Consider the following 13,904-nt stretch of genomic DNA (forward strand, 5'->3'; position numbering starts at 1 on the left):
AGGAAGTCTTGAGGGCTTTATATGACAAGGAGGGTGCATCGCGGTTGAAACAGATGCGCAGCCAATATTTGAGTGTGGCAAGCCATGCTCTTGTCTCTAAGAGATGTTGCCCAGTTTTGAGGCACAGGGTGGCGTAAGGCACGCAGTGAGGCATGCCCAAAAGTTTAAATAAAAAGTGAGATTGTACTCGCTCAGCTGTGTTGGACCAGGAGCCTATCCAAAGTGGGACTCCATATAATAATTGCTGGGCCCATTATTAGTCACAATTGCTATATGGAACCTTCACGTTCAAAGGCAGTATGCCTCTTGGGGAGGCGAGGGCGTGCAGATGGAAAAGCGGACCAAATTAGTAACCCCCTCTCAGCACACACAAATAATTAGTAACCCACTCTCGGGAACTGGTGAGAACCTGCTGGATCCCACCTCTGACCACGAGTCAGTTGCAATTTTACAGCACTTTACACCCACATTACGGTTGCTATACTTCCATTATGCAATATGTTTGACCTGCAGGATTTAACATCACCACGTGCTTTATTTCTTCAGAGTGAACTGTGCCAACCTTTTTGCATTTTAAGGCATGTGCTGCCGGCCTCCCAAGCTCACACAGCTAGTCTTCCCTCCCATACAACAGACAAGTGTGAAAGTGAACGCTTAAAGGGGAAGAATAATGCATGTTCTATTATGTGTTGTTATGATGGTTCCAATTGCGTTATATCATTATGTGCAGGAGCTGGTGAAACTTTTCATTCCGAAAAAGAAAAAATCTCTGACCGGAGAGATTGTTCTGATCACTGGAGCTGCCCATGGACTTGGAAGGGAAATGGCTTGTGCATTTTCCAAGCACCAATGCAAACTGGTTCTCTGGGACATCAATAAGGTATTTGCAGATTATCTTTCTCCTTGTGGCTCACCTTCCTTTCTTTTAGGGTCCAGTCCAAAACAGTGGCTTATTTTCATCCATGGAGAGAGGTGGGTAATGGAGTGCCAAAGGGTTTTGCCTTGGCCCCAGTGCTATTCAATATTTTTATCAGTGACTTGGATAATGAAATAGAGGGCATGTTAATCAAATTTGCAGATGGTACCAAATTAGGAGCGGTAGCTAAGACCCTGGAGAATGGGGCAGGATTTAAAATGATCGGTATTGATTAGAGAGCTGGGTCAAAACTAATAAAATGAATTTCAGCAGAGATAAATATAAGTTTCTGCATTTAGGCAGAAAAAATTGAAATGCACAGATATAAGATGTGTGATGCCTTATTATTTGTTCTGCTTTTCTTATTACGTGTTTTGCATATTCTGTGGGTTATGGAAGTTTCTTTGCTTTTTACTTGTAGCAGGGTATTGAGGAAACGGCAGAGGAATGCAGAAAGCTGGGTGCTGTGGTTCATACGTACGTGGTGGATTGCAGGAAAAGGGAGGATATCTACAGAACTGCAGCTAAGGTAAGATGTCACGGAGGCAGATCTATACAGTTTTCCAAGTCTGCTCAGGCATCATAGAAAGGGCCATGGTTCAGTGGAAGAGCATTCAGATGGTCCCATGTTCTGAGTTTCTAGGGGCTTGGCTTTACCAAATACTTTTCAGATCATAATCCTGTAACACTGGCTCATTCCGCACATGCAGAATAATGCACTTTCAAACTGCTTTCAATGCTCTTTGAAGCTGTGCGGAATGGCAAGATCCACTTGCAAACAGTTGTGAAAGTGGTTTGAAAATGCATTATTTTGCGTGTGCGGAAGGGGCCTCTGTTTTTTGAGAGAAAACCCAATACTTTTAGATAGAGATTAAATGAAACTTTACTTCAAGGGGACACAAATATTTAGGACTGTAAAAAAAATTTAAAATAGTTTGGGTGCTGTGTGGTTTCCGGGCTGTATGGCCGTGTTCTAGCAGCATTCTCTCCTTACACGGCCATACAGCCCGGAAACCACACAGCACCCAAGTGATTCCGGCCGTGAAAGCCTTCGACAATACAAATTTAAAATAATTTTAAAACTCAATTTATTTAAGAAAACAGACTTGAGAATGGTTTGGTAAAGTAAAGCTTTTATGACAGGATATCTGATACAACATAACTGTGAACTTCAGAAAAAAAGACAAGTGAAAATGCAGAATATTTCTGGCTCATTCCACACATGCAGAATAATGCACTTTCAAACTGCTTTCAGTGCTCTTTGAAGCTGTGCGGAATAGCAAAATCCACTTGCAAACAGTTGTGAAAGTGGTTTGAAAACGCATTATTTTGCGTGTGCGGAAGGGGCCTCTGAGATTAGAAAAAAAGGAGCAACTTAAAAAACATCCAAGAGACAAGAAGATTTCACAATAACTATTTTACAACAGTTATCTATGTTAACTACGAGAAATGGGGGGAAAATGAAATGTGCAAAGCAAAAGAATTTTGAATTTGCCAACAGACCAGGAACATTGTTAGGATACAAACCGAGAAAAGAGAGAGAAAAAGAAAATGATACTGAAATTGCAACTGTATCTTAATGGAGAATGTGTTAATTCAAAACTTTTAAAATAACTATTATATGAACTTATATAAAGGACAAGAGATTATGCTGGTAGAAATAGAAGATTATCTTTAGAAGCAAAACCTTCTTAAGATTATAGAAGAGCAGAGGCATATTACAAATATTACAAATAACAGTCAGAGAAGTGATGGAGGCTTTAAAAGAATTAAACCTGGAAAAGTCCCTGGTTTGTCAGTTTGTATTATAAGTGTTTTGAAGATGAAATTTTACAACCACTGCAAAATACAACGAACTCCATCTTGAAAGGAGAAAAGATGCCAGAACCATAGAAAGAGGCTAACATAACATTAATACCTAAAGAAGGACAAAACTTAACTTTACAAGAAATTATAAACCAATATAATTACTGAATAACAACTTTAAGTTGTTTACTACAATTTTAGCTGACAGTTTGAAAATACTGCTACAAGAGTTCGTCCATGAAGATCAGTGTGGATTTTTAGCTAAAAGACAGTCTAAAGACAATGCTAAAATGGTATTGGACAGCTTGGAATACTTGGTGAAACATAATGAAATCAAGCTGCTTCTATCTTTCTAGATGCAGAGACAGTGTTTGATAATTTGAATTGTTCTTTTTTCGTTAAAGGTCTTGGAAAATATGGATTTTGGAAACATTTTTATAAAATGGATGAAATTGATTTATATGTCACAGTCAGCTCAAATAATTGTTAACTGAGATTTGACAAAACCATGTGAAATAGAGAAAGGACCAAGACAAGGTTGCCTACTAGCTCATACTATTTCTGGAAGTATTGAATAGAGATATAAGACTCGATGAGAAGATTGGGGGTATAAAAATTGAAAAAAAGACTTATACATTAAGAGCATTTATTGATGATTTGGTGCCTGTTTTAGAAAACCCTTTAAAGGGAGCTGAATTGTTAATGGTGAAAATGAGAAAAATTGATGCATTAGCAGATTTTAAAATTAATAAACAGAAACTGCAGTTTTAACAAAAAATATGAAATTACAAGATCCAAGAGAGCTGGTGAGTAAAACAGGATTTAAAGCTGAAAAAAAGTGAAATATGTTGCCAGATATGAATTGTAAGTTATTTCAAAACAGGGAATGAAGTTAAGAAAGATTTGTCAAGGTGGAACATACTCCAATTTATCGTTATTAGGGAGAATTGCTGTGATTATTGCCATTCCTAAAATTGTCCCTGTATCCAGAAGTAGAGTGTGTATTATAGGGAACCATTCTACCAACCAGCCCACGTTACATTTATATGCTTAAATGTGTAAATCAATCATTAATCACACATTAATTGAAAAGTTTCATATTGGAAAACAAACTGGCTTTTTTTTTTCTTGGACATTTACCGGTATTCACTCCTTTGGCCCCGTCTTGCCAACTTTTTTGTGCGCTATCTTTTTAAAATAGTTATGCCAAATTTAATTAGAACCAGGGGGCATTCATTGAAAATGCTGGGGGGAAGAATTAGGACTAATAAAAGGAAACACTTCTTCACACAACGTGTGATTGGTGTTTGGAATATGCTGCCACAGGAGGTGGTGATGGCCACTAACCTGGATAGCTTTAAAAAGGGCTTGGACAGATTTATGGAGGAGAAGTCGATTTATGGCTACCAATCTTGATCCTCTTTGATCTGAGATTGCAAATGCCTTAGCAGACCAGGTGCTCAGGAGCAGCAGCAGCAGCAGGCCATTGCTTTCACCTCCTGCATGTGAGCTCCCAAAGGCACCTGGTGGGCCACCGCGAGTAGCAGAGAGCTGGACTAGATGGACTCTGGTCTGATCCAGCTGGCTTGTTCTTATGTTCTTAACATATGTTTAATATGGCAAAATGAAATAATCATGGCTCATAGACTGGCACTTGAGAACCCATTTTAAGTCTGAAGCTCCCTTACATCTCAATCTGGAGGAAGTGAAAACCCCACCCCCAGAAGTGACATGGGCTTATGCTGGCAGATTTGCCCTCTCTGGGGCACTTATGACTGTGGAGGGGTAAATCCGATGGCACCCAGTCACTGTGGTGCCTTGCAATGCCCGCCCACGATGCCATCCCAAGCTATTCTGGGGACGTTCTGAGGGGCGGGGCTGAACTTGGCCTCCAGATCCTACTCAGCCCCCTCACGCTGGTGGAGCTGCCGGTGGAGATAGGCTACAATTTTTGCAGCATATCCCTATTCCCCGCTATGGAGAAATTCTCGACTTTCCCCCTCACACTGTGGGAAAGCTGTCTCGGGGGGAGGGGGCGAAAAGGCACTGGAGCAGTGTTGTCCCCACCCACCCGACAACTCTGGATTGAGCTGCAAATCCCCCTGACCTCAATTGGTGTTTAGAGTTCTTCACACTGTACTGGATCCTGCTGGTTGTGTTTTGAACCGGAATAAAACATTGTCTATCACCACCACAGAGTTGGGATGAACTGTACTCCTATAACTTGAAAATAGTTCAATCTTAATTCCCTCTGCCATTTCAATCCCTGTGGATTTATTTGCATTTTATAGGTGAAAAAAGACATTGGGGACATCAGTATCTTAATTAATAATGCCGGAGTGATAGCTACAGGACATCTTCTTTCAATCAAGGATGAACAGATCCAGAGCATGTTTGAAGTTAACGCTCTTGCTCATTACTGGGTAATTGTTGTTGGTATCTTAAAGCTTTAACTGTAACATTAAGAAATTACTAATACCATGTTATAATCACACATATGGTATCAGGATATGCCCAGTGTGACTTTTTGTAGTTAATATTTTAAATCTATTATTACTTTCAAGTTAATGTTAACATTTGGCCCTTCACCTTATTACGCTATCATTCATGGTCTGTACCATGGGTACTATGCAACCTTTGATGCCTGTTACCCTTTTAAGATCTCTGCAGCCTGGTTGGATCTACACTTCCAGGAGACCTTGCAAGCCTCACAAGTGTAATCAAAATAACCACTCATAAATAATAATATGTACATATATTTCCATGGCAAATCACAAAAATCCAAAAGTGTGTATCTAATATCAAAACAAAATGTCCCATCAACACTTCAAACATGTACTCGATGGCTGAGTAATAATGTTGCCATATGTAGTCTGTAACAGTATCAAAAACACCACTGAAATATGCATTTTAAGGTAATGTAAAGGTTGCTTAAGTAGCATAAGACAAGTTCTTGCCTACTACTCATTTCGAAGTGGTTTCCTCCCATTTGCTTTAAACCTTCCCATTAATTAGTGACAACTGGTTCATGTATTGCCACACAAATCTTGACTAAGATTTAATCATAGCATTTCCCACTGTAGCAATCTGAAGAGAGATAACATCTGAACAGATTTTTTTTGTCTCAAATCCGTTGCCTTCAGTGTGTAAGATGGTCATGATGTTGCTTCCAAGCTCCAGTATTCAGAAGTTTGTTGTCTCCAAATGTTCCTCTTAGCCACCACGGGTAGTAGTCTGTCAAGGACTTCAGGTTTTCCAACCCACTTGGGTGATTCAATTCTCCCATCCTGAACTCGGGACCCTGAGATTAATCCTCTTTAGATAGATCAATCAAGACTGGGTAAGACTTGTGCAAACACGGCAGACCACACGGATAAAAGCATTAGGTTTTACTGAAAGGACTATAAAAAGGTTCAGGTACGAGCAAGGAGATGCAGAAGATAAAAACTTCTAATTTCTAAGATACACTTGCGTGCATGAAGATAGGCAGATTCCTCTCCACCATGACTCTTTTTAAAAGCCAACTGTGTTCACCGCGGTCATTATGCCCACTGGCAGCAGTACTCTGTTCCAAATTTCTGAGCAGTGCCCAAATCCATTTGATCACTCCCAGCTTCTTGCTTGAAATCATCATCCTTGTCATATGTAATAAGTCCTATTATGGTGCTTAACAGATTTCTTATCTTATTGATTGCATTGTCTTTTATTGTGTGACTTGCCTCGAACCTCACTGAGAAAGGTGGCGTATAACATGGGCTGTTTCCACACAAGTCACCTAAAACATTTTAAAAACTTTTTCAATCCCCCCAATACAAATGTTTTTTGCTCACACTCACACCTTCGAAACTATTCCTGACTGCTATTTTTTGGTTTTCCCTGGGTTTTTTCCCCCCAGTGTGCTGACAAATTGGTGCTTCTATGCTTTGCATCCTCATCCTGTGATTCCCTGAGTTAGAGGTGTAGGGTGGGAAAATGGTGTGTGTAGGGGGGGAAATGGCACCCGGGGCAAAATCCAGCCCCGCCCCGGTGCCCTTCTGCCCAAACTGGAATAAAACGTTCTGAGGATGAAAGGTGGAAAAGCAATGCAGAACTCCATGAAGGAAACATTTTATTTCCTGACTCAAAACATTTTAAAGTGTCTGTGTGGAAAAGACCTAAGATAAGATGAATGAATGAATGATTGTCTGAAAACAGACACATTTTAAATTGAAAACTTCCTCAACTTTGGCTTCTAACATTGGCTTGTTTGTTTTACATTTGACTGTTTTCAAGACAGTGAAAGCATTCCTGCCAGCGATGTTGGAGAGGAACCACGGCCATATTGTCACAGTTGCTTCATGTGCTGGTTTTGCGGCTGTGCCTTTCATGGTGACTTATGCGTATGTATACCCTGATACATCATAGCAACAAATTCAGAATTAGTGGGTTGGATCCCATTGATCTGTTCAGCTATGGAGTGCTTCCCCATGGAACCAGGTGCTTTTCCTTGATCCAAGAGAATCTTTTGCTTGAGGCACCAGTGTTAGTGCCACAGGATTCAACCTAGTGTGTGGATAAAATTATTGATTATATAAGAACAGACCATTGCAGACCTGAAGTCTGAATTCAGTCCCCAGAAAGTTCCCATCTGGCCCAGAGAATAGCCCCTGATCCCTCCAATGACAGATAGGCACACTATCATGACCTGAAACCAAATGGAGACTCTGGAAATTGACTTCTTTTAGTGGGAAGAGTGGAAGAGGCTTTAGCAAAATGCTCCCCTTTACATGAGCCTCACCTGCTCAGTCCTGTGTGGTGGTGGAAAGTGCCATAAAATCTCTGCTGACCTATGGCAACCTCATAGGGTTTTCCAGATAAGAGGTGATTTTCTATTGCCTGCCTTTGCATTGCAGCCCCAAACTTCCTTAGTGGTCACTAATCCAAGAACCAACCATGGCTGACCCCAGAGGCATATCGGGGAAATGGCGCCCGGAGGCAACACCTGCTTTCCTCATATTGTGCCTAGAAAGTTGATCTTTCTTTAGCCATCAAGCATTGGTCCCACATACTATTGATTTTCATGAGTATTAAAATAATCTCAAAAGTACCCCTTGTGTTGTTCAAACCCAAGAACAGAAGGGAGCTTTGCTAATGCAAGGGGCAGATGATTCAAAGAATCAATGGATTATGTATCAATAGTCACACCATGAGCTTCCCCCCAATAGCCACCAGTTCTGAGTCTAATCTCTCCTCAATGAGTTGCTGACCAACAAAATAATAATCATTAAGATTTAGTGTTACAGGCTATGAAAGTGGTGTTTCTAAACTGTTTTGCATTGTGATAGCAGCAATAAAGTCCCCTAAGCATTTTTCACTGAGAAACTCCCAACATTTATCTGAAGCTTTCCATTCTGGGTCTTCATCAAAGGTTTTTGCGAATATGTAATTAGGGATGTGGAGGGATGTCTTCTGCATAAACTCAAAATCATACAATATATATCTTAGAGAAGTAGGGGGGTTTCAGTGGGCTGTAGATAAGAGTATGTGCAAGTCTTCACCTTGTTCAAGCCATCACCACACTGTTTACAGACAGAGGGAGGCACATTGAAACACTGGCACCTTCCAAACATAGACACAGACCAGTCAGCCCCACCCCCTCCAAGGTCCAACATTCCCAAAAATAAAAATTTGTCAGACAAAAATCAGTCAAAATTGAAGATGAGGAAAGGCAGGAGTATTATCTTCTGGTCACAGAATCTGAATAATTTCTTACTTTTCTTCCCTCCCATTCCCCCAGCTCATCCAAACATAGTGCTATTGGATTTCATAGGTCTCTGACAGAAGAACTGTATTGGTTGCGAAAAGATGGAATCAAAACATCATGTCTGTGCCCCTTTTTTATTAACACTGGTTTTGTGAAGGATACACCTACACGGTAAGTACAGCAGACAGGAAAATGTCCACAATCCCATAGCTACCACTAGCACATATCCAGCTATACTGTTCCTCTAACTGAATGGCATTTCCATTTGTGGAAGGTGGAGTAGTGCATTTCCACTAATCATTGTCTCCCATTGTAGACCCCTACTTTGCCTCTATGCTGCTTCTGAGGGTCTGTTAAACCAAATTTCACAGAGCTCAGAAGTAGGAGGGGGGAAGCAGAAAACTCCAACATTGCAAAGTTGGCAAATGTTTGGATTCACATGAAAGGGGCATGCTTTTATGGTCATAGCACTCCAATCTTTACTAGCAGCCAATTTGTTTGAAGAAGAAGAAGAGTTAGATTTATATCCCCCCCCTTTCTCTCCCGTAGGAGACTCAAAGGGGCTTACAAACTCCTTTCCCTTCCTCCCTCACAACAAACACCCTGTGAGGTAGGTGGGGCTGAGAGAGCTCAGAAGAACTGTGACTAGCCCAAGGTCACCCAGTTGGCGTGTGTTGGGGTGTACAGGCTAATATGAATTCCCCAGATAAGCCTCCACAGCACAGGCAGCAGAGCGGGGAATCAAATCCAGTTCCTCCAGATTAGAGTACACCTGCTCTTAACCACTACGCCACTGCAAATTCAATCCCCATGACTATATAATATGATAGTGCTTAATTCACTGAGATGCTACAGGAATTTTAATCCCTGATTTGGCAACCCCCTCCCTTGAAGTATGATGTGAATCCTATACATACTTGTAAAAGGAAGTTACTTAGCCTTGATACCAGTCAGAGAATAGTTGTCAGCATTAAATTAGTATACTGTGGCTCAGGAGTTCCATAAATATCCATAGCATAGGTTTTAATTCACGCCAAATATCAGAACTTTAAGCATTTGGGGTCTCGTGAAAGACAGTGAATAAGAAATTTGCATACACATAGATATCCTATCATCTAGAAGGCTAGCCATGGTGGTGACGACTCACTTCCAGCCAATCACCATTCAAAAACAGCTTGGGGTGGGGCTTACACAGAACAGATTAAAAACAACCCAAACAAAACAGCAGATTATGGCGATTACTCTCTTGTGCGCTCACCCTTCTCCCCCACAGCTGATAATTACAGTCAGTGTACCATCTGCAGTTGCCTGAGGAGGAGCAGGTGCAGGCAATGGCCACTCCCTGTGGGAGGGTTGTGATGGCTGGCGGCTACAACTGTGCGATCACCTGTTGTATGGCAATACAGGTGTCCAGGAAGAGGAGGATAAGAAAGCTGGTAACATGGAGCCAAGGGGGGAAGAAATGCAGGGGTCACTTGGTGGACATCATTAACTCTTGCATGCTGATGCAAATGTCTGAGAAGAGGTGGAGGATGAGGAAGGAGCAGGTGATGCTGGGCAAAGTGGGAGGAAAGGCAGGAGGGGTTAGCCCCCTTGGTGGGCCCCGCTAACCCACCAACGGTTTTTGTTGTCCTTTTCATTTTGCTACAGAACTTTTCCCCTTTTGGAAACTGAGCACGTTGTCAATAAACTGATGGATGGAATACTGACAGATCAGAAAATGATTGTCGTTCCACAAGGGTTTAAATTCTTTTTCTCAATAGAAAGGTAAGATGACTATAATAAAGAAAAGTTATCTTTGTCCGATATTGAAGTTTGGTACGTGTGTATAATTTAGAGTGCAAGCAGGTTAATGCTAGAGATGGATAATTTCCTGCTATTGACCGCGAAGGATTGACATGGCCACCTTTTAATTGAGCACGATGCAATTTAGGTTTGATTTCCAAGAGGAAAGTGGACAGTTTCCCTACTGACAGCTATTTTTGTGTGTGTGCTTGTGACAAATATCCATGCACAAGTAACTCTTATGAATAGAACATATGCCCAGATTATAGGTCAAGCCACAATGCGCTTGGCTCGTTTCTGAACTTGTGCAAACATGGGTCAGAGCAGAATGTGAACGTAAGTTTGACCTCGCACAATTCCAGAATGTCTCTGCAGATCTGCAAGAAGATTACAGAAACAGCCCTTTCACTGTGGGAATGTGAAAAAGTGTTCATGTATTCCAGCTTCCACTAGGTCCAATTCCAGTTCCCATTAGATCCAAGTTATTGTTTGCGGACCACAGTGCTCTCGGGGGACATAATGGGATTGGTCAAAGGAAAGAAGTTTCAAAGTCAAACTATCCATAGCTTATCCATTTATTCTTTTACGTTAAAAAAAAGTTTCTCATTGCTCTCAAACTAGGACAAAAAGGGATACTAAACAATAAATACGTTCAATGTGTCACTGTAACGTCCCCTCCTATTTTACATTTTCCCTTCCAGACTTCTGCCAGAAAGTGTTTTACGATTTTGTGAAAGGGCTGAAACAGAGTGGGTTAATAAACACAGAAATCAGTACCAAAGGAATAATCAAATTAGCTGATGACTAGCAGCAGTGTTTGCAGAAGGGAGCATGCAGCTGACCGGAGCAATCAGTTTACCCATTTGGAGATGTTTGGAAGATCTTGACTTCTAGAACAAAGAAGCTTTGAACTAGAAGGATTCAAAAGGAAATCCAGGAAATCCAAACTCGCTTTTTATGGTTGATGTTGTATTTGTACAACTTATGCTTGTCCTTAATGCTGATATGCTGTGGCTGTTAACCAGTCTGAGATTTAGTATTTGACCATACTTCTACCAATTAAATCAACTACATTGCAAAATATTTGTGTATTACCAACATCTGGGAGTGGATCTCTTTACTTCACAAGCAAGATTTAATAAAAATATCATCCACTGTTTGAAGGAAATCCCAGGAAAGAAAAAGAAGAAGAAGAAGAGTTGGATTTATATCCCCCCTTTCTCTCCTATAGGACACTCAAAGGGGCTTGAAAACTCCTTTCCCTTCCCCCCTCATAACAAACACCCTGTGAGGTAGGTGAGGCTGAGAGAGCTCAGAAGAACTGTGACTAGCCCAAGGTCGTGTGTGGGAGTGTACAGGCTAATCTGAATTCCCCAGATAAGCCTCCGCAGCTCAGACAGAAGAGCGGGGAATCAAACCTGGTTCCTCCAGATTAGAGTACACCTGCTCTTAACCACTACACCACTGCTGCTCCTGCTGCTGAAGTGAGATGAGGCAGTGGCCAGAGGCGGTGATAGCCTCTGCTACTAAGGTGCCCCCCCCCCCATCTCTGCATCCCCATCCAGAACTCAAAGCAGCTTTCCCTTCTTGGGCACCTTAAATGAACATGGCAAACCACACATGCCCAGTAGGCTTTCCTAGGACCATGCAACAATGGAGGTAATTAGGAGCAGGGGCGAGGGCCGCAATGAACTCTCCCAACATTCATAGTCTAGACCAAGAATGCCAACTGCTGATGCTGACCCTGCCGTATCTGACTGGCTATTTGACAATGTCACTATCACCACCATAGTTGTTTGATCTATATCCAGTAGAAAAGTGATGGCAAACCTTTTTGAGACCGAGTGCCCAAACTGCAACCCAAAACCCATTTATTTATTGCAAAGTGCCGGTAATTTAACCTGAACACTGAGGTTTAAGTTTAGAAAAAACAGTTGGCTCCGAGGCGTGCGTTACTCGGGAGTAAACTTGGTGGTAGTTGGTGGCTTTCCTTTGAAGCAACCGTGCAACTCTTCCAACAGGTGAATCACGACCCTAGGAGGGTTTACTCAGAAGCAAGCCCCATTGCCAGCAACTGAGCTTACTCCCAGGTAAAGGATCGTGCTTAAGTTCTTCGCATGAAAATCAGTGGGGTTTAACAGTGCTTAACAGGGTTACCTACACTGCTTCCCCAAAACTAGGTCTTAGGTTTAATGCTAATAATCGAGCCCAGTGGCTCAGGCCAGCCTAGATGGGTGTGTGTGTGGGGGGGGGGGCAACTCTGTTTGTGCGTGCCCACAGAGAGGGCTCTGCTACCTGTGGCACCCGTGCCATAGGTTCGCCACCACTGCAGTAGAGCATGCCCATACAATGAGATCATCACAAGCATCAAATACTGATGATAATAGAATAAACTCCCATTGCATTTTGTTCAGCCTTTTCCCAACAGTGCAAGTTGGTTTGGGATATAACAGAGTTCTTGCCTCTATACCACTGAATCAGAAAGTGTTCTCTTTATGTGTAACTTCACTGAGTTACTTGTAGGAGAGAACGATCCAGGGGACTACTGACCAAAAAAACATTACTGTCATATCATATCACAGCTGTCTGTTCCTCCTGCAAACATCTTTGCTGGCTTGTAGGTTTCTCAATTAAAACCCCACTTTTTCCTACATTTTAAGATGACCAGTTTCCAAGCAAAACACTTTCCAAAGTGTTATCATTGTCATTACATTATTACAACATTACACCTATAGTTCAGGGCCATTTAATAAAATAAGTGTGATGCCGTGATGCCGTGGATAACAGCATCGAGGATGGCAGACCCTCCCTTGAAAACCCACTTAAGGCACATGGAAAATAAAATAAACTGCCTCCACAACTGTAAAAATTCACAGGGTGGGTAGATGTGTGGAAGAATCCTGCCCAAACTGATACTAATGCTCGCCAATTGCTGCCAAGAAAATCAGGAGTGACTCCAGCGTGCAGAAAAGGTCTTAGTTTCTTGGAAACTTTAAAGGATTGCCAACAGTGATGTTGGGGTATTGATATGGTGTTCTGTTCCGCATTGGGCCATTCTAGGAAGCTGCGGTGGCCCCCTGCCAGTGGATTTGCCCAAGAAGAGGAGGAGGAGGAGTTTGGATTTATACCCCACCTTTCTCTCCTGTAAGGAGATTCAAGGTGGCTTACAAGCTCCTTTCCCTTCCTCTCCCCACCACAGACACCTTGTGAGGTAGGCGGAGATGAGAGACTTCCAAAGAACTGTGAATAGCCCAAGGTCACCAGGGCAAGTAGGACGATGCTGCCTCCATAACTCCCTTCAGCCCCCACCCCCGAACTGTGCTGTTAATTATTTTTACAAATGAAATGGAGTGTTAGTAATGAAACAGACTAGTGTTAACAGCTGCTAAGTGCTCATCTGCCTCCTGGATAGGGACCAAGAACCCTCATACGATTGCCTCTTCCAATACAGAAGGGGGAAGTGGAGCCAGAAGATGGGTACATATTATGCCCTCTACAGCAATCAAAGACTATGACTTGAGGAGAGGTTGATCCACATGTTTCTCCCCCGTGGGCTACAGAAGTATGATATCAGCATTATTGCCCATGATCCCCCAACAAAGCACCCAAGCTCCCTTGCATACACACAGCCTGGAAGCTGCGGCTGCATCAAGC

The 13,904-nt window shown here is 42.1% G+C and overlaps 1 protein-coding gene across 1 annotated transcript; it reads left to right on the forward strand.

Moving 5' to 3' along the window:
• The first annotated feature begins 614 nt into the window (after positions 1–614).
• Positions 615–11,331, forward strand: LOC125439929 (estradiol 17-beta-dehydrogenase 11-like). The gene is made up of 7 exons (XM_048509299.1): positions 615–880; positions 1,338–1,445; positions 5,014–5,145; positions 6,995–7,101; positions 8,499–8,636; positions 10,116–10,232; positions 10,952–11,331. The coding sequence occupies exons 1-7, from the start codon at positions 671–673 to the stop codon at positions 11,049–11,051; spliced, it is 912 nt and encodes a 303-aa protein (XP_048365256.1). The 5' UTR covers positions 615–670; the 3' UTR covers positions 11,052–11,331.
• The last annotated feature ends 2,573 nt before the right edge of the window (positions 11,332–13,904 follow it).

This window comes from Sphaerodactylus townsendi, linkage group LG10, assembly GCF_021028975.2.
Source record: "Sphaerodactylus townsendi isolate TG3544 linkage group LG10, MPM_Stown_v2.3, whole genome shotgun sequence".
NCBI lineage: Eukaryota > Metazoa > Chordata > Lepidosauria > Squamata > Sphaerodactylidae > Sphaerodactylus > Sphaerodactylus townsendi.

Excerpts from the sequence above, each read along its gene's own strand:
- LOC125439929 (XM_048509299.1), top strand. The coding sequence starts at position 671 with ATGCATGTTCTATTATGTGTTGTTATGATGGTTCCAATTGCGTTATAT. Across the intron at positions 1,446-5,013 it reads TCTACAGAACTGCAGCTAAG|GTGAAAAAAGACATTGGGGA; the intron begins GTAAGATGTCAC and ends TGCATTTTATAG. Across the intron at positions 7,102-8,498 it reads CCTTTCATGGTGACTTATGC|CTCATCCAAACATAGTGCTA; the intron begins GTATGTATACCC and ends CCATTCCCCCAG.